Below are 21140 nucleotides of genomic sequence, written 5' to 3'. Positions count from 1 at the left end.
ACCTCTGACAGCCAATCACACACGGCTAATTTCATCCTCAGTACCAATCGCGTTGAAGGGCGGGACTAACAGAAGGGTTTATATCCTGGTTGACACTGGTGTGTTGCAGTATTTTTTACTGAGAGAAAAAGAAGCGAACTAACCAATATGTCTGGAAGAGGAAAAACCGGAGCCAAGGCCCGCGCTAAGGCCAAGACTCGCAGCTCCCGAGCCGGTCTGCAGTTCCCCGTCGGCCGCGTCCATCGTCTCCTCCGCAAGGGCAACTACGCCGAGAGAGTGGGCGCCGGGGCTCCCGTGTACCTGGCGGCCGTGCTGGAGTACCTCACCGCTGAGATCCTGGAGTTGGCTGGAAACGCCGCCAGAGACAACAAGAAGTCCCGCATCATCCCCCGTCACCTGCAGCTGGCGGTCCGCAACGACGAGGAGCTCAACAAGCTGCTCGGCGGCGTCACCATCGCCCAGGGCGGCGTCCTGCCCAACATCCAGGCCGTCCTGCTGCCCAAGAAGACCGGACAGTCCGCACCCAGCTCCGGCAAGGCGGGAAAGAAGGCCTCCTCTCAGTCCCAGGAGTATTAGCTCTCAGGCTAATAACTCTCAGCCCAAAGGCCCTTTTAAGGGCCACCCACTCCTCCGTTAAAGAGCAGTCTGTCCTTGTGTTCCTCTTTAGCATGACTTTTTAATTTAATAAACGCTTTTTATACAAGTTGCTTGTTACCCTCGTTGTGATGATAGACTTCTTGCTAGTAAAGGGGGAGGTGTGGTTACTGTCTGTAGCCGCTGGGTGTTTTGCTGATGTACATATAAACCACAACTTTATGATTTTTAAATATGTTAGGCTGTAGTAAAAGTAAGATCTGCTTACTGCCACATGCACCAATGCTTCTCAGCAGGCATCACGTGTCCAGTGAAAATTAACTTCCCAGCATGCATGGTGGTCCATGGGCCTGACTCTGCAACAGAGCCAGCTAACTGTCCTTCACGTGCTTCCTGCAAGACTGCATTTTGGTGGAAGTTGGGTATAAATCCCTCAAGTCTTATTTTATAAATGACAAGCAAATCCTACACTACATGACATTGCAAACTAACTAATGCATATTCTGCCCAGCTGATGGCACTAGCTTTGGGCTTCAATTTACTGCGTAGTCTATAATCTTTATTCAGACTCATTTCCTAGTTTATTAGATTAACCTGGTAAAGATGAATTAAATCTGAAGTGTAGTCATTTGGAGGCTGTGCTGTGTAAATACTTGCCTCACCCTTTTACATCAGTGAACAAAATAAAAGCACCACATCCTACATGCTTCAGAAATTACCAATATGATGAATTGAGGTCTCCCTAATTATGCTTCTACAAAGTCTGTAAAGTTTTAGTCACAGCAAGAGAGACACAGCATCTCAGGGGTTTTCTTTCTTGGCGTGTTTGTGCATCTCTGTGGTTAAAGTCTGTTTAACGGCTCTTTATGCTTGAGGCTCCAGGTGTTTCCTTGTTACACGTGAAGACAAACATTTGCAGCCTTCAACAGTTTTACAAATGCACATCTGTTCTCACTGACTAGTGGGAGGCTTCCGGTATCAAACTTCTGATGATTGCTACTCATGTTGAAGGTCGTTATGTTAAACATGAAGCTCGTTGAGGTTCCCTGAGTCAAAGGGTCTTCTCCTCAGTTAGACCTGAATACGGCTCTTGGATGAGATGTAAAACGTCTTCAAGGCCTCATTCATAACCTCTGCCCTGAGTGATCTGATCACCTTATTGGACAGCACTAAGTACAGGTCTGAACGTGTCCTGTTCGCATCTTGAGATCCGATCACTGAAATCCAAATTCAGAAGAACAAAACACAAGCAAGTCCAGTTTCCTCTGTGCACATGCAAATACCATGACGGAGATCCTTCGCAGATAAACGCCTGCAGCCAGTTTAGCAGAGCGAGCACAGTGATATGTGATCAAATACACAACTCAATAGTACAAAATCCATCACATTGTGAAGGAGCATAATTTAGCTGAGCCTCAATAATCTCTTTAAATCACAAATCCCATCATCCAAATGTGCCAGAAATTGAGCAGTCAATAAAAACAGTATATCAAGTCATTTCTGGTAGTGCAGTAAGATTACTGTACATTTTCTATCGTCTTCATACGACTATAACTTATATTTAGCCATCACAACAATATTAGTGTTGTATTTTATCCTGTCTGACAGGAGTGTGGTCTATTTAAACAAGGGTCAGGACAAACCACGAAACCTCCTCTGACCAAATAAAACCTCTGCTGAAGAAAACATCTGTCGGCCACACAAACCACATGTCAGCACTGCTCCCCAGGTTACCACACAACTCTGCAGTACTTTAATCAGACTACACACTGAGTTGCAGGGCAAATGATGCAATCATGATGTTGGAGGTGCACTTCATTGACTTTGCCACTAGGTGTCAGCTGTTTCATATCTGAAAATGCAGGATGTGTGTGATGAGTGTTCATGTGGTGTGTGTGTTTCCTTTAGTGTCATGACAAACAGTAAAACATCTTTTTTTTTTTAAAAAAGGAATCTCGAGCAGACACCACTCCTTCCAACAGTCCTACTTAACAACTCTTTGTGGGATTTATACAAGATGACATATTTTTTTAACTCAGCTGTGGTGCAGATCCCTTTTTTCCCTCATCACATCCCAGACATGTGCAGCTAAACTCGCCCATAACCTTTCCACAGGAGGAGAGCACGCAGATATTTCTGTCTGCTCTTCACTGTTTTATTAGTGGGAAAAGCAGCATGACGCACTGAGTCTGAACCGAACCCAGGACAGGCTGAACCAATTACTCGGGCCCTGACAACGTGTCCAACACCAACAGCCAGGCTAAAAACTCCAGCCTGAGAGGAAAAACCGGAGTGTCCACTGGCTGTGATCACTATAATTTCCTGACTGGCAGCCTGTCAAAGGCTCTAAATTTACCACTGTCGCTCTTCTCACTCTGTTAGTGGTAGAGTCAAGTAAAAGATGTGCAGTTTTTATCAGATTATGGACATTTTGTGTGTGTTTCTGCAATTCTGTGCAGGAAAAAGAGAGGTAGACTTGATGGCTTTTAAATGTCTCTCGTGCTTCCCTCAAAATGCAAACTCATGTTTGCACTTTGTCTAATCCTCAATGAGTTATGAAGTGATCTCATCCTGGTGACACTTTTTCTCCACGTTTTGTCTTTTCTCACAGAGCAATGCAGGGATACAGCGTGGGTAGATTCAAATGAAGGGGAAGAAAAAAGAAGGAATTATAAGTGGAGAGAGAGAGAGAGAGGGCCGGAAAGAGGGGTGGACCCGTTGGAAAGATGTGTGTGGATCCTCTGGATGGTTTGACTTTGAAAAAAACTCAAGAGATCAACGAGCAGTGAAGAAACTACAGTATATTTCCATCCTCAAGGAGAGGACTCGGCGACTTTTCCCATAATGACACCTCATCTCTGATGTGCCGAGCCAGCCTGGGTAATTAGAAACTAAAATATTTGCTTCGTGGTCTGAGAGTGCGTTGCAGGAAGAGAGAGAGAGAGAGAGCGAGGAGGAGATAATGGGGGTTATTGTGGCAGGTTACGATGGTGGTTGCAGCCCATTATGACCCAGTTACTTCTCCCTCACTATGGACCGTGTGTGAGAGAGTTTACATTCCTTTTTCGATTGTTTTTGTTCCTTTATCAACGTCTTCCAGTCATAACTTTATTACAACAGAGCAGTGGGAGCTGCAGGTGGACGTCATCTGGTTTCAGAGAGAGAGAGAGAGAGAGAGAGAGAGAGAGAGAGAGAGATTAAGGCTGTGTGAATGGACACTTTCATGTGTGTGTATGAGATCAGGCTGCCTCAGGGGCTCATGCGTCTAATAATGCACTTTGGTGGAATTACAGGTTGATGAAGTATTTCCCCTGACAGGGGTTTGAGGTGCACATGAGCCTGAGTGAGTATATTTTAACTAGAAAATAACAACCGTCCATTCATTTGATGTGTTTTTATTCTTCTAATGTGTTTTCTTGATCATATAAATTTATGAGAGACAAAGGGGACAGCTGTAAGAAATAAAGTGATAAATGTTTGGTGGGAGACTCAAAGAAAAGTGTTTTGGGAATATCTGCAGCTTCCTGTTGTTGGTTTTCATTATTTATGATTCATCTGAGGACCAGTCTTATTTTGATATTCTTGTTGTATTGTATTATAACTGTTGCCACATGTAAGGACGTGGGTGTTACATGAAGCAGAGAATATCAGATGATTGAAATGAGTATTTATGTGCACGAACGGTTCATTTATTGCTGTATTAAAACACTTTTCTGTTTTCAAGATTGAAAAACATATTATAGCCCAGTGCTCTGCAACCATCTGGTCTGTGCTGCACATGTTGTCAATGGAACACATCTGTGAATCTATCTCTTATCACTCCTCCTTCAGGATGAGGGTATGTCTTGTCCTGGGTTGAGTCTCCCATGCAGGACATACCTTCAGGATGAGGGTATGTCTTGTCCTGGGTTGAGTCTCCCATGCAGCATTCCTCCCAGCTTGTCAACAAGCTACACCAACAAGCGCCACCACCACTTGGATGGCTATGTTTGAGTTTAGGTCAAGTTCAGGGCAAAGGTGATATTTTGGTCTGTCAGTGTCAGCGGAAGAGGCAGGATTTGTGGCCGGCCTGAAAGGAAGTCCGGCTTGAGAGGATGCGATCAGGGTGAGAAAGTCCACGTGGATTCATAAGAGGAGAAAGGCAACTAAAAAGGCTCAGATGCAGCTTAATTTATCACTTCTATAATACACTTAACAGCACACAGGGGAGTGAAATGTGGTTCTCCACAGATATGGGTGCAGGTCACTCTTCAAAACAACAACAGACACAAACATGTAACATTAAAACTTAATAAAAAACGTAACAAGCAAGCAGCTTAAAGGGCTTTAATGCAAATTGTACATATCTGTCGGTTGACAGTTGTTTCCTCAGCACACATCATTCAGGTGTATGAATTAGGCATTTTTTCAAGTCTCCTAAGACTCTGAGTGAGACACCACTTGTTATTACTATCTTGCATTCTTTCAACTGCCTCTCTGTCATGTCATGTCCAGATGTGCTGCAGAAACTGCACACATCTGCTCCACAGTACAGTTTAGACAGTTCATATTAGAATGCAACTGCAGGGTATACACAAGCTGAAAACTCTCATCCTCTCACCAGACACATTTTTCAACACCTGTGAGAAATCCTCACACCGGTGGGATCAACAAATACAAACACTGACGCTGCAGCTGGCAAATCTTCCAACAGTGATGAACTTTTCTCATCATCCCACTGTGCAGGCAACACTTACAGCCAAGACCAGGTTACATAACGACATAATATTGAAGAGCAAGCGGCAGAAAGACATTTATGTTAAACAATATTCAGTTTACATACTTAAGATGTCAGTAAAATATTCTCAAGATATATGTTTTAACAGCAGAAAACCCAAAATAAGAACTTTCTTTTTATAGCCTGGATGATTTTTAGCTGATATTACATCACATCTTAATTGAAACTCTCATTGTGCTGAAGCATCTTTGTTTCTGTAACTTACAAGTTCTCATTGCTCATTCATTTATTTAATGATTTAAAAGTGACATGTTCCCATATGATGCATCATACCAGATTATATATTCAAGCTAATTTGCATCTGTAGTCCAAGAGCAAAGGACCAACAACAAATTATACAAGAAGAAACAAGACAATACAAGATAAGACAAAACAGCACATCACAGATGTCTGCTTCTCAAATAGAATATAAAGACATATGATTCCCAAGTCAGTGGATGCTGACATTTGCTATAATGACCAATCTATATTCAAAATCCCCATTTAAAGGACATTCAGCAGTTTTTCGTCCTCTCAGCTTTCACTAAGGCCGAATGACTCAGGAATTCAAACTTCGATACAGACTTTACTTAAAGCCCATCTGGTTACTTAGCTGCCTCTGTTTGTTTTTATTTTCCTCAGTGACTCATCATCTGCTTCATTTCCTCCATCGCTGCTCTCTGGCCCCCGACCATGGGAAAAGCCTCGAGAGATCAATAGTGGACTCTTGCTCCCACTCTCTCCCTCTCTCCGCTTGTCTTGAAGCCAAAGCGCTCCTATGGGAAGTCAGAAAAAGACAGTTCACGTGTTCACTCACTTCCTCTGGAACATTGTTATGTCTCTATCCCATCATCAGTGATGTATCAGTGGACATATCGTAAGTCGACGTGCTTCGTCACACTATCACAAATTGTAATTCAACAGTTTTCCACAGTGGAAATTCCCTCTTTCCAGATTTTGTTGCATAAGTGGGAGAAAGCTTGGAGCAGGAAGTCAGAAGACACAAGGTCTTTTCCATCTTCGACTCCTACACCATATGTTATTTCCTCTCTGGATCCGACTGTTAACACCTGCTTTACCAATAGCCAACACTGAGGAGAGTCACAGCAGCGCAGGGCTCAGCCTCCAGCCTCCTGTGATACTCTGGTGTGGTCCATCTGATCTTTCAATCAGTGGAAATCTTTGGGGAGTGATTTGAACTCTGACCCAACGTCTCTTTTAACGGTTTAAAGTTCAGTGTTAGAGTAAACAGATATACTTGTGGGTTTATTTGCCAAAATGAGAGAGGAAGTAAAAAAAAAAAAAGGAGTCAGAAGTAAGAACTCGTTCTGGAGGGCAGTGCCAATGCCGGGTTTTGTTGGGGATGTAACTTTGCACCGGGATGGGGAGGAGAAGGGGTTGGGAGGAGGGAAATAGCACAGGAACTCAGTGGGTGAATGAAAAAAGCTGGGAGCATGACATAAACAATAATGTGGACGCCGCTCAGTGGATGAATAATCGAATCAGATGAACTCATGGATCTATAGCTGCTGTCTGGATTCTGTAAGAGCAGAGAAATGGTAAGAGCTGCATGTCTGTCAGGGAAGTAGTGGAAGTGCTGGGTGTGTTTTGCAGCAGCTGGTGTGTTTTTCTCTCTACTGTTGTGTTGCCCGTGATCAAACAGCGCTCTCTTCTATTTCATTAATCATTTTAAATGTGAATTTTCTAGTGACTTCCTGTGATTTGTCTGCTTTCTCAGCAGAAGTTCTTTCTCTTTAAAAGTAGCAGCCCAGACTGTGTGGCTGGCGGTGTCTATTTTCAGAAGCTCATGGCAACTCTGAAGCGCATAACTGCCCCTGTAATGACAGGTTGCTGTGGAAAGGCCTGCGCTTGTGAGCATTAAAACTATTCTCCAGCCTGGGTGTGTACGTTCAATCACTGAGGCTTGTGGGAGCAGGAGCATGTGTGTGTGTTTGTGTGTGTGTGTGTGAGTCAGTCAGACAGAGGCACATTACCCTGCCCACTCTCCGGGCCTGTGTCTGAGTGCGTGGCTGAAAGAGGGCCAGTGTTGACAGCCAGTGGGCTGACAGCAGAGGCATGAGGGGTCCAGAGGCAGCGTTGAACAGAGGGATGGTCTGTTCTCCATGTCACTGGGTCCTCACACACACACACACACACACACACACACACACACACACACACACACACACACACACACACACACACACACACACACACACACACACACACACTGGACGTGATTGTCAGATGTATGTATAGTTTTCTTCCCGGCAGCCCTCTCTGGCGTGACATCAGACGCAGCTTGAACGCCCTGTTGTCTCAGAGAGACTGGGCTAAACTTGGAGCATGACGGCCAAGGTTGGTTTTTTGGGGGTTATCTTGTTTTCAAGAATCTTAGCTTATCAGAGATGATGTCAGGATAACTTGAACAGAATAAGCTCAAGTTGATGTGGTCATTTCGTAACAGACTGACTGGTGAAAAATCAAAGCCCGCTGTGATTTTGGATACCAGACAAAACATCAATACACCAAATAAGTGAAAAACTTAAAAAAAAAGAATCATGTTCATCCATTCAGTCGCATCTTAGAGGCTCTGTGCTAAAGCTAACCCGAACTCAACACCTTGCAGTGCCACTGTATTTAGGATATCTACCTACTAATTCCACAACATGGGTCAGAAGATTGGGTCGATTGCATAACAGACCTCTAAAATAACCAACATGCAATGTATGAAAAAATAATACCAGTTAAGTAAATCATTCAAACTTATATAGAAGCTACACAGGTAAACAGTAAGAAAGCAAATTCAGTTTCATTTTATGAAAAATGTTGACTATAACAATTAACTTGCAAATACACCAGGTAGGATGAACACAAAGTTTTCTAATTTCACTCTGCACCATCGACTGTTTATAAAAAGCTCTACCCACAACGTCCAGCACACAAAAGTGACAGAATATTGCAGAATTGTTTGAGGAGGACAAGGGACAAGAAATAATTCTGAAGTAGCTCAGGAACATTAACACAGGACAAGAGAACAGGCCATTCCAAACAGGCAGGTTTACAACTGCCACTGCACTAGTTTTCTTATATTGTCACATTAAAGTGAGGAAATCTGTGAAAATGACATGTCAGGACATGACACAATTCATTTTTTCCAATGGCTAAAAGTAGACAAAACAGTCACTGGATAGTAGGTGACTTCAGTTTTGCCTGGAATGCTCAGCTGCTCTGAGTTGATACCATCTTTTAGCAGGAAAATAAGGCCAGTCATCTGGACTGCTTATGTGTCTGTGATTGTTCCAGACACGTCTGGTTCCTTTGCTGATCTGTTGTTTCCCTTTTCGTTTGATGTGAGCGCAATGACCAGACAGCTGGATCCAATCGGTCTGTGCACTGTTTGTGTGTTTGTGTTTGTATAGACTATAAGATCTGCGAGTGAGTCACGGTGACTCATCAGGGTCAGAGGAAGTGGCGATCTAGCCCCTGGTGTGTCAGGCACCTGCAGAGCTCACTCACACCTTCTGCTGCTGTGAGGATACACACACAATATCTGGCTTTTTTGTCAAATACCTGCTTGTGTTCATTCTGTAACATATAAGACAGTAATCTCTTTTAGATTGAGGCATTAATCACTGCCAGCTTTCTTGACGGATCACTATGTTCGGCCTGTTCTGGAGAAACAATTACCCAGTATAATGGTTTGGTCACATGGGCTTATAACTGGGGCAGGAGGGTTTCTAAGGAAAGCACTGTTCCCATTGTAGTGCAACTGTAGTAGCAGTATTCCCAGAGCTCCCATTCATCCCGTGCTCCTCTCTCTATCCCATCTCTCATTCTGTGTGTGCTGCAGGATCTTCACGTGTCAGATAGTCCTGACAGTCCGGCGGACATGGAGCGCATGAGGAGGAATAAAGTGGAGCAGGGGCGACAGATGCACCAGGTCCTACAGGTGAGTCGGGTCAAATCCACTGCGACTGTTTCTATCGTACCATCTGTGGCGAAGCAGCTTGTTATTCAACAAAACTGAGAAATGAATGATTTCCTGAAGAATGTAGCCTAATATGTAAGCAGCTTCCAAAGAAATCAAATGAATGTGGTCAGTGCTGAAAAGAATGAAAGTCTTTTTTTTTTCCTGTATACTCTGGTATGAGTTATCTCTGCATCTTTTAAAGCTCACACATGTTGCATGACAATCTCCAGTTATTTCCATGCTCAGTTCCTTTGTACCAAGTTTTTCTGACTTAGCATGAAACAACTGTTCATTAAAACCATACCGTGTTTATTCCTCCAGCTCCAGCCATCTGGGCTGCTTGTTCATGAGGCTGTATTCTTAGGATCATTAAATGTAGCTGGTGGATATTAATGATCATGTGACAGCGACAGTATCAATGCAGGAACCTCATATAACCTCTGTGGTGAAATGTCCTGTCGATAGTTTCAAAACTAATGTCTCCTTCACAGTGTGACTTTTTAAATCAAGTACATACACTGGACAGCTTATTTGAACATATCAATATTTAGATCTTATTATATATGTCTAATTTTCATTGTAATGATTCTGTTCAAGACATAATCAGAATCTATATGTCCTCTTCCAGAGTGTTGAGACTCTCTTTGTTTTGACAGAGCACTCCTTTAGACCTGATCGAGACTGGCAAGTCCCTGAGAGTCCAGGCAGAACGCCCCCACCTGGTTAGTCTGGGAAGTGGACGCCTGAGCACGGCCATCACTTTGCTTCCGCTGCAGGAAGGTGAATGACTTCTAGCGTAGCGTCTATTGTGGGTTGGGAGGATAAGTGGGTACTTAACAGTGTTGGCTTTCGTCAAAATGGTAAAATACATTTTGCAATACTAATTGAAACTGATACTCACTCAAACATAATGTGCCACTTATTTCACAGTTGTCTTATTGTGTTTGTCTGAATCCTCACTATCAGCTTGTTAAATGTGCAACCCTGTCTTGTCATTGCTCTATAATTACTTTTTAAAGATAACTGTGAGAGGAGCTGCAAGATCAAAGTCTACATGGCTTCACTCTTGTTTGTCAGACACGTCTGTTCTGACTATGTAGGATCTGTAACTTTTGTTATTGTAAGTGACAAAGGAAGTGGGCCATAAGCACTATTTAAAACAAGTCAGTGGTTATTTAATATGTAAGCAGCACAACTTGTCGTGAGTGATGAATTGACAAAAAAGCGATGACACATTGCAGTGACTAACCCTCTTATTGTTGCTCATATTGTGCCACAGTATTTGATGTACCTTTTGTCTCACTGGTTTATGCACCACATAGGAAAAGAATGGAGAGGGTGTGACTGTAGCACCAAAGAAAAAAGCCCTCTAGTAGTTTTTTTGTTGTGCAGTATCATCTGTGCTAACAAATATATATAAATACTGTTTGTGTTGCATCACATCTCTTGTACTCAGACACTGTAGGATTAGAACTGATGAACAAATTACAACACATCAAAAAGCCAACACTTTAGTATTAATTCTCACCGACGAGATGCTAATCATCTGCCAGGTTAGAGGCGTCTCCCCTGCACCCGAGGCTGTGACCTCTGAGCACCCACCGTCTCTGGCTTCAACCTAAGAATACTTCACTGAACTATTTAACATGTTAATCTGGATGTCCGGTAACTGATACTGAGAAAATGTTTCTCTTGTTGCAGGAAGAACCACACTGGGCAGTGGGGACACAGATATCCCCCTGCAGGGCCATGGCATTGCAGAGCAGCACTGCTACATTGAAAATGAGGCGGGCGTCATCATTTTGTACCCGTGTGGGAACCAGTGCGCTGTGGATGGCCTCCCCATCACCAGACCTTATCGCCTGACACAAGGTATAGCACAATGACAGACTTAGAAATATGATTGTTACCGTTGCAGCTTATTACCTTCGCCAAGAACATTATGGTTCATCTGCATATTTCTGTTAGTTAACAGGACTATACAAAAAAACTACTGAACCGATTTCCATGAAATTTTATAAAGGGGTGGACTATGACCCAAGAAGGAATCCGTTAAATTTTGGAGCTGATCCGGATCAGAGAGCATACTCAGGATATTCCTTTCACTTTCTTTCACATTGTGAGCTCGGGCATTTTACAACATTTCCATTGATTTCTCAGAGAATAATTCATGGCTCAGGCACGTTTAGAGGAATGATATGTCGAGTGTTTGAAACTTGGTGCAGATCCAAACAAAAATCCAGATCTAGTGAATTTAAATGTGATTTCATAAGGGAACTGTTGGGCCTTGGTGGAGGCATGTGCTCTCCTGAGTGCCATTCTAGTTGATATTGAATCTTATATCAATAACATTATAATATTTTTGATAAAAACAAATAAAAGTCTAAAAAACTATACAAAAACTACACAACTTGGTTCTGCTGAGTGTCTAAATTGGAGGGGAAGTGAATAAAAATACTGTCCAGTTTCACAATAGCAAAACAGTGCCATGTCCTTCCAGTAATGTGCATACTTATACTGTTAAAAAAAAAAAGCACAACAGTCCCAACCCCCTCGGTCCCCTCTCCACGGGATCCGAGCCAGCAGCCACACCAGAATGTCATTTGAAGCCGGGGCGATCAGCCGGCGTGTGAGGAGGCAGCAGCTGCTCAACCAGAATACCTCAGGCTTTGCTCCATTCACAGGACAATCATGAAACCCTGAGCAAAACAAATCAGGAGCGGAGGAAACAGCTTCACGTATACCACAAGGAACAATGTTGACTTCACTTTGAGGGAAGGAGTTAACACTGGAGTCCCTGTGGAGGATCTATAACTGGGATTAAGAGACTGAAGCGTGAGAGTCTCAGGAAATATTTCAGGCATTCGTTAAAGCCACCGGAAATGCAAGAGAGAAGAAGGAGTTGATTTGACTCACTGGTTAAGCACACGTGAGTTAAACTGGTCAATACACTGCTGAGTGTTCAGGAGCCCGAATACATTAATCTCACAAATAACCAAACCACTTGTTGTAAATTGCAAGGTCTCCAGTTTACCACACGAACAATAACCACATGTCAGAGTTTGGAATCATGATACTAATGTTCACTCTTAAATCAAAGCAATTTTGCTTCATGTAAAGCTGAAATGTTAAATGTTAAGAAATGGTTGAATTAATTTCAGATCTTGACAACTCTATGTCCATCTATCAACCCATCTATGTGTTAATGATTTGTACAGTTATTTACTTTTATTGCTCTTCTCTTATTTGAACCTATAAGGTTTTTTATTATTTTGAGTGTTTTTATCATTGCGAGTGTTACTATTTTTATTATTATTATTACTGAGAACAGTGTACTGACTGTTAAATGCAGTAACTACTATGATATTGTTTGCATACACACAGCACTTAAAATAAAAACTGACTACAGTCATTATATGGTCAGATTAAATTCAGTGTAAGTGTGAACTTGTGTCAAATTGTAATTGGGTATAGTCTGAGTTAGAGCTTGTGTTTACACCTCACTGCATCAACAGGTTTTTTTAGCAGAATATTTATGGTGAAACTTTCCTCTCTGACACTAATAACCACCACTGACACCGTCCTATACAATCATTCATCTCTCCTGCCAGGGTGCATGCTGTGTTTCGGTCAGTCTGCCTTTTTCCGCTTCAACCATCCAGAAGAGGCCGTGAGGATGAAGAGCATGCTGCCCGGGGGAGGAGGAGGAGGAGGAGGCCAGGAACTCAGCACCACAAAAACTCTTCCTGCTGGTAAAGATATTTATAATGTACTTTTATCTTAACTCCAGACTGAACAGTTCCTGTGTTCCAGAAATAAGTTGCTCATGGACAACTGTGTGTATGAAGGTTGCACACTTTCCTCTTCAGCAGCTATTCTGGGCAGAGTGAATGCTTTAGGCTGTCACACGAACTGTTAGAAGCATTTTGTGTTCCTTTTACATTTCTGTCAAAACTAGTTGCATTAGCTCCCATTATTACCTCCAACAAGGATGTTATGTTTATACCCCTGTCTGTTGGATGGTAAGTTGACTTTAAGAAAGATTACAAAACAACCAGGGATCATCTATGTGTGTGAAATTTGGTGCAGCTTAATTGAATGGGACTGAGGTATGTGCTCTGCTGAGTGCCATTCTAGTTCTAATCAGGGATTGTTTCATGTAGTTCAGGTGCAGAGAATTGTGGGGCATTGTTCTCTGGGTAAGATGACGTTTTTTCCGACGTTTATCCGGTACAGTAACCATGCACCCTGATGAAAGATGACTAAACACTTGAATGGTGAGATAATCTGACGTCTCCAATCTGACTCAAACTTCTACCAGCTCTTGTTTCCCATATCTCAAGCCCAGTTGGTCGGGACATTTGTGATAGCGTATATTATTATCCTTGCTCTAAACTAATTATCTGTGGCCTACATTATTGTGATCTAGTTCATTTAAATCTGCAGTTTGGGCTCAGTGTGTGACCCTATTGTGACTGAGGAATGTTATAATCTTTGCCACCAGCTTTTGGATCATTTCTTTCTTTTCTACATGATGTTATATAATTGTGGCAACTGCTTCCTTGTGTTGTGGATGATATTTAGAAGCCATTCTCCCCTGACCTTACTGGTTTGGCTGTCAGAGCCGGAACAGTACAGCGGGAGCCACCACGCCCTGCCCAGTGTGCATGCATGGCCCACTCTTTCCTGACCAGGCCCTGATTTCATCTGCTCTGAATGAGCTACACGGCTGCAGCTTTTATATTTAGCAGCTCCAGATCCCTGTAGGATTACAACACAAGTGAGGAGCACATCATCCCGATCACTGGGTTTGGTTCATATACGGGGCGGCGTGGGCTCCAAGACATTTATCACTATTTAAAGTGGGCCATCGGGAAACTGTGTGAGTGTGCAACAACATATTCAGGCATGTGTGTTCTTCCTTTTATGAGCGACCCTCCTTCGTCCTGCACTACTGACCTGAGGTGTGGCGGATGTCAAATGTTTGTTTGTGTGTTTTTACAACTGTCTCGTTAACTGTGTGTGACCTCCTTATTTATTCAACAGGAATGCTCATGCACAAGTGTTTCTGTCTCCCTTCTGCAGACTCACACAGTGTGTTTAACGGCAGCCATCAGTCCTTTTCAAGCAACGGCAACTCTAAAATCAACAACATTGCAAAGACCCTCCAGGACTCTTTGATGGTCAACATATCATCATCAGGACCTGGGAAACAGCCACTTCCTCAGCCCTCTCCTCCAAACATGCTCAATGGAAGAAACAGCTCCTCAACACAGGACTGCATTTATGAAAACATCAGAACCTTGGGAAGCCAGAACCTTGGTGACAAAACCCCTCCGGTACCTGCCCGGTCCGCTCACACCAACCACACTCCTGTCCCCAATCCGCGGACCTCGCTGTCTGTCGCCTCGAGCAGTGCTGGCGGTGGTCACAGAGCCCAGGAGAGCCCAAAGCTTCTTAGGAATGTAAGATCCACCCCCACACCGCCAGGCTCAGGGTCAGGACAGGGCACAGAAAACTCTAGCCCAACTCCCAAATCATCGTCTGTTAAATTTTCCCCATTGGCTCCACCCAGCCCTCGAGTAAGAGGTTCTACTCTACAACACAGATCCCCCAGCCCCATGCGAGAGCAGGGTCAGTTTGTCACCAGTGTAGAAGTCCCTCAAAGGCTCAGGACTCCAGAGCTGCTTGTGCCCAGCGGCCTGAGAGAACTTCCTCCTGTCAGCCCTTACACGTCTGGCAAGGGGACTCCGGGATCGCAGGGCTCAGCTTCCCTCCTCGCCACACAAGGCCTCGCTGCTAAGCCTCACCCCGAGAGCTCCCAGGGCCCCAGCAAACTCACAACAAAAGCAGAGGCCATGAGAGCGCTGTACTCCCAGAGTCCATCACAACTCTCTGGGTTGGAGAAGGAGCCTGAAGGCAGGAGATTAAGACCTGGGCCAGGCGGTGCCATGGTAACAGGTCTGGGTACATCTCCTCTGACGAGCCCTCGTAGCCAAAGAAAAACCTCCTGCTCGACCGCGACGGGATCCTCAACCAAGGAACACAACCTAATGAAGCCATACGCACGGGAGCGCAAGAACAGCATCTCTGAGATCAGCGACAATGAGGACGAGTTGCTGGAATACCACCGCTGGCAGAGAGAGGAGAGGCTGCGTGAGCAGGAAATGGAGAAACTGGTGAGTGATTGGCCTTTCAAATATGACTTCAAAGTAGACTTGAGAATAACTCCATGATGTAGGTCCAGTCCACATCTGGATGCTGATGTGAATTTTGCTTCGGAAGTCGTAAAGAAAATATTTGCGGGTCTGGTATGCTCTCTATGACTTCATGTTTACTCTATATCCTGTGTATGGACACAATTTGTATACACAGAACTTTAAATACCCCCAAACATTACAACAAGGTTAAAGGTGCGGAGCCACAGCTGCATCCGAGCATATGAACAGTTCGCCAAAAACACGTTTTAAAACATTTTCTATCGAACATCAGAAAAGCTTTTAGCTTTGTGCACTTCTGAGAAAACAAATATCTATGACTTCATCCTGATATCTGCTGAAAATATGTTCATCAGCCACTCGGTGGAAAATAGGGAAAAGATTTGGAACTAAATCAGTCACCAGTTTAAGTTGGTTCGATGGTTCGGGGGGCCCACAGGTCCCTTTGTGTTTGGCCCCTGAAGTCCCTTAAAAAGCTCCTGGCTGTAGACTTCACTTTCTGTTTGTTAAAGCAAATAATAATATGATTAGATAATTATTTTTCACGTTTGTCAGGAACCTTATCGTCACAATTTGAACAAAACACAGCAGTAAAAACCCAGCAGGTAGATTGATGAAGACTGACAACCACATTGGTTTTAAAGGACATTTAAATAAAGATGAGTGGAAGAGGCGCTGAGACTGTTGGCATACACAGACATCATGTCGGCATTCAGATATCTTGTTCAAATCTCCTGGCACACGTCCACCGGCTCGTCTCCCCACAGCGTTACCGTCATCGTCAGCACATTTGGTCCAAGAGACGCGGGGTGAACATTCTCCCACCAGCCTTAAGGTCCAGAGCGGAGGGCGTGGCTGCTCATTGCTCAACACTATATTTACCAAAACGACGAATGGCATTTACTTTCAAAGTTTGCCACCGCCCGGCTGAAGGCTCTTTCATATTCCTACCCACACTGGATCATAGACTGCACACGTTATCCATCCTCAATCCACACCCAGCAGGCCACCCGCCATTCTCTGTACCCCCCCACCCCGGCCTGCTTCTATACTGACAGCTGAAGGGACAACAGAAGGGGGGGGGGTGTCATTCCCGGACATTCTCCGTGTCCACAGACTATTTCAGGAACCAAAGGGTTTCTGGTAAGAGAGTAACTGACAACGTGGTGCACTGTGCCTGCTGCGGATGTTTGTGTCACTAATCTGTCCTGCTGAGTCATCCATGTGCACACGATGTACAGTAAGACATCACTCCCCTGTTGATTTGTTGATTCGATTTTAGGTGTAATCTCACATATTCACTCTATTACATGATAATAATTTTGTAGCCATATTATGCTATGTTTATGTGCTGGTATAGAAAAGTATCCACACCTGACAAATGGACTAATAAATCAATGTATCAGAGGTTTCCAGGCTTTTCAGTGTTTGTTGTGCTACGTTGCTAGTATGTGGAATTATTATAAGGGTCATGTTTTCACCCCTGTTAGTTTGTTTGGGCTGATCCAGTATTTTTCTTTATGAGGCCCCTTAACATTGTCAGATTGGGTTTTGTTTTTCGGTGACATTTAAATTTGTCTTCCTATTTAGGGAACTGACATCTATGAGATATATTTGGGGCAGCTTGATTTAATTTAAAGGTCTGTTGGGCCTTGGCGGTTGCTTCTGCTCTTCCGAGGCTCATTTTTAGCAAGGCAGCTCTAGCTTTCCTGTTATTCCTGTCACATTTATATATAAATAGTGTATAACCACTCATACAATACATTAAATGACAAACCAGCTGGTGCACGAGGAACCATATTTGGGGTCTGGGATTAGGTTCTTGATTTGTTGGTTATAGCAGAAAAATGATAGATGATGAAGTGTAGACCTTTAGAGGAGAGGGACAAAGAAAGGATTTCCTCTCAGTGAAATCAGTGCTCTATATTTGGGACACTGCTCTCTTGGCACACGTGGCACAGATATGCAGGATTTTATTTTTATTCTCACTTTATTGAATCTAACCTACACACACTGGTATTGCTGGACTTTGAAAAATCTGGTCTGCACTTCACCTCTCAGTATAAGTAAAGGACATCATGGCTAAAGCAAAGGAGAGGTAATAGAAAAGTACATTTTAGCATCAGTTCCACCGAGAAGAGGCTAAAGAGGGTTAATCACTCTTACAGCATCACTATAACTTAAGATATAATAATATTTTTATCTTCATGTCAATGTTTTAATGAACCTGCATTTCAGATGAATATATAATACTGCTGCTTTTCATCAAGAAATGACTTGGACATTAACAAAAGCATAAACAACAGTCTAAGGTGTAAATCTTGCAGTTAAAGTAAATGACAGAGTAATTTAAATACCAGACAAACAGATGCTGGTGGTTATTGAAACAACATGAGGCCCCTCGTCGTGCCAGACTCCTAATTATTGTCAGACTTCAGCGAGCATCCCATTGTTTGGAGTGATGAGAGACGACAGGCTGGCACAGTGGAGACACAGAAAACAAGAGTGTATGAAACATTTAAAGTGTCTCTGATCAGAATAACAACTGGTGTACAGTGTAATCTGAGATCCTGTTATTCAGCAATGTCTCTCTCTGACAGTTATCACAGTCTGTCAGATTCTGTGTTCATAAACAACTCACGCTCTCGCAATTTTTACTATGAACCCCCTCCTGAGAGACAAACCTCGGCCCCCCTCCTACGGTCAGGTTACAGTGGTCCCGTGCCAGTGACGGAGGGACAGCTGCCGAAATGGGCCAAAGTCACACAAGGACATTCAAAGCTAATCTGCAACATGAGCTATGACGTAGGACGGCACGCTTACGTCTCACATGTCTTCCGCAGGAGCGACAGAGGCTGGAGACCATCCTCAATCTGTGTGCAGAGTATAATCAGGAGGGCAGTGCCGTGGAGTTGGCCGAGATGGTGAGGAGTGGGCTGCTGGGGGGCGCTGTAGGAGTCTGCCCAGGCACAGGAGACGCGATGTTCCTCCAGGGGGGAGACGGGCCTCAGAGGGCGAGGCAGAATGATGAGGACACCCAGAGAGAGGAGTCCAGCAGCACAGAGAGCACACACCAAGAGGTAAGAAACACTCATACACATGGAGGGAGAGAATATCATTGTTTGGGTTTGTCCTCTGACAAAAGCTTTTTTCATGAATCTGCTGTCAGTGTGATGAGATGATGGCTGGTCAGGAGCCCGTCTACGTGGAGGAGGAGAGGAGCAGGATCTTGTTCAGAGTTGATGACTTGAAGCACAGAGTCAGTGAACTGGAGCAGCAGCTACAAGAGACCAAACAGGAGGTCAGGACACACACACACACACACACACACACACACACACACACACACACACACACACACACACACACACACACACACACACACACACACACACACACACACACACACACACACACACACACACACACACACAATTATGTCTCAATGACTTCAGAGGACATCAGATTGATGAACTTAACTAACTAACGTCCCTAACTAAAGTTAATATTCACTTAACCCTAACACAAACCTAAAATTAAACTTTGCATTGACTTCCATTCATTGTGGACAACATAAACAAAACCTTATCCCTTATCTTAACCATGGCCAATTCGTGCCTAACCCTAACCTTAACCTAACCACAATTCACATTTAACCCCCTAACCTTAGCCATCAGAACTAAATACATAACCCCAACCCTAAACTAAACCTAGCGAGTCTTAACCCTCAAATAGCCCTTTCAAAAAGTGAGGACTGGCCAAAATGTCCACAACATAAAGTCTTTGCTCAAAATGATACTAAGATAGGTGCGCGCACACACAAACATACAATTTTTTATTTGCTTGGATCAACTGACCCTCCCAGTGAGAGGACAGGAAGATGTTTCACCTTCACCAAGCGTTTACTCAGCGTATTCGTCTGTAGGCGGAGATGGAGCAGGCTCTGCTGCAGGCCGAGAGGCGGGCAGAGCAGGAGCAGGTGGAGGCTGAGAGTGAAATCATCTCTCAGCTGCAGCTCAAACACAGCCAGCTGGACAAGGCCATCCAGAGAGAGAAGGACGAGGTAGGTGCCCCCAACACAGAGGAATGTGATACTGTAAACCACAGTGGGACCACTCACTGGTTCCTGCACGTGAATGTTGGACATGTCCTTCAGTCTCTGTGTGTGAATATAAAAACTCACCTCTTCACGAATGTGCAAACAGTCTCGATATTTCCATTGACTTGCACTGCTTAATCAGTACATGTCTGTCCTGAAACACAAAGCGCTGTCTTCTCTCTGCGGTGTGTCCGGCAGTTCCTGTGTTTGAAAAGACAAAAACAGTATAAATCTTTTTAGCTGGATGTGTGTCGTACTAAAATGTTGACTCAGACATATCTTTTTTTCCTCTTGTTTTGGTGTTATCCAATGTGTAAAGAAAACCTTAACACTCCTGCAAACCTAACCTCTGCTACAACTAATACTTTAACTGCCTTGGCTTGTTAGTGTTAAAGCTTGGCTGCATGGACTGAAGATGTCTGTGATTTTTGTTTTGTTTCTCCCTTGGGTGGTGTGTGTCTGGATGCGGACCCAATTTGTGTGTGTGTACATGTGTGTGTGTTTCCATGTGTTTTTAGGGCAGGGCTAATGTGTCGGCTCAGCGGAAGGCCCTGGAAAAGCAGAGGAATGAGTACAATGAGCTGAAGAGGCAGTTTGATAAGTGCCCCTTGTCTCTAAGGGAACAGTTACAGGAGCAGCTCAGCAGGGTCAGTGTTCTCACGCAGCCCACTGGCTGGCAACAGTGAGTTATAATGTACCAAATACCACAGTACTGTATGAACTGCACAGAAACAACCACAGACATAACACTGACTTGGTTGTGAAGCACTCAGAGCTACTCATAAACCTGCAGGCGGCATTTCCTCTTTTTCTGCTGTGGCCCTTGAACTTGTTTAGGTTCATTATGGCAGAGCCATTTATAAGCATGACGCTTTTGCATCTCCAGCAGCAGTTTGCTTTATTGCTGCTGTTCCCTCATTCTGGATGCTTGACTCTGCCAGTTGCAATAAGTATTAATTATCATAATTAATAATGTTAACAGCTTTGCTCTAAAGGTTTGCATGCCTCCTGCTTTTGAAAACTGATTATTATTCATGTCACCTGCAGCCACTTCTTGCTTTTAAGCAGAACATTTTCACAACTGATGGAATGAAATAGTTGCTATTCCCTTGTGAACTTTAAAGGAGACATATGAGGCGTTTTCAGTGTTTCTTTCCTCTAGTGTGTTGTAAAGGTGTTTGTGTTTGGAAAAGTTCTGCAAAGTTAAAAAGCCCAAAGTCTGCAGTAAAGGGAAATCCAATGACATGACAGCACAATGCCCGATTTTTGCATAATGCACGCCAAGCAGCTAGTCTGAGACACCCCCTAAAAATCAGTTTAAGCTTGCTGTGTCTGTCCTTGCGTGCAGCGAAACATCAGAAACAACTTCACTTCCACTGACGCACATCAACGTTTTGATTGGTAGCGCACCTCCTAACTTTTTTGATTTGGCGTGTGCGGCAAACACCAGTCTGTTTGGGTGTCCTCTTCTACTTCTTTGCATATTTCCAGGTGTCTGGT

The 21140-nt window shown here is 43.8% G+C and overlaps 2 protein-coding genes across 7 annotated transcripts in view; both read left to right on the top strand.

Annotated features, from left to right (window-relative positions):
* Positions 1 to 55: 55 nt before the first annotated feature.
* LOC118122391 (histone H2AX) lies at positions 56 to 703 on the top strand. Its single transcript, XM_035179091.2, has one exon. The coding sequence runs from the start codon at positions 148 to 150 to the stop codon at positions 574 to 576; it is 429 nt and encodes a 142-aa protein (XP_035034982.1). The 5' UTR covers positions 56 to 147; the 3' UTR covers positions 577 to 703.
* A 6056-nt stretch (positions 704 to 6759) lies between these two features.
* phldb1a (pleckstrin homology-like domain, family B, member 1a) overlaps positions 6760 to 21140 on the top strand; it is a 28391-nt gene continuing 14010 nt past the window's right edge. For 3 of the 6 annotated variants that reach the window (XM_047343394.1, XM_047343391.1, XM_047343389.1), the window contains exons 1-10: positions 6760 to 6909; positions 9204 to 9302; positions 9980 to 10103; positions 11025 to 11195; positions 12935 to 13075; positions 14409 to 15502; positions 18385 to 18621; positions 18711 to 18842; positions 19467 to 19604; positions 20159 to 20287. In XM_047343394.1, coding sequence (XP_047199350.1) covers positions 6907 to 6909; positions 9204 to 9302; positions 9980 to 10103; positions 11025 to 11195; positions 12935 to 13075; positions 14409 to 15502; positions 18385 to 18621; positions 18711 to 18842; positions 19467 to 19604; positions 20159 to 20287 — 2268 coding nt within the window. In that variant the 5' untranslated portion in view covers positions 6760 to 6906. The remainder of the gene's footprint in view (positions 6910 to 9203; positions 9303 to 9979; positions 10104 to 11024; positions 11196 to 12934; positions 13076 to 14408; positions 15503 to 18384; positions 18622 to 18710; positions 18843 to 19466; positions 19605 to 20158; positions 20288 to 21140) is intronic. The other 3 variants (XM_047343392.1, XM_047343390.1, XM_047343393.1) reach the window with 3 other exon arrangements.

Source organism: Hippoglossus stenolepis, chromosome 15 (genome assembly GCF_022539355.2).
Source record: "Hippoglossus stenolepis isolate QCI-W04-F060 chromosome 15, HSTE1.2, whole genome shotgun sequence".
NCBI lineage: Eukaryota > Metazoa > Chordata > Actinopteri > Pleuronectiformes > Pleuronectidae > Hippoglossus > Hippoglossus stenolepis.
The sequence above is the reverse complement of the archived record's forward strand: the minus strand, read 5'-3'. Positions and strand labels throughout refer to the sequence as shown.

Bases quoted from the DNA above. Each gene is read 5' to 3' on its own strand.
- LOC118122391 (XM_035179091.2), top strand. From the start codon at position 148: ATGTCTGGAAGAGGAAAAACCGGAGCCAAGGCCCGCGCTAAGGCCAAG.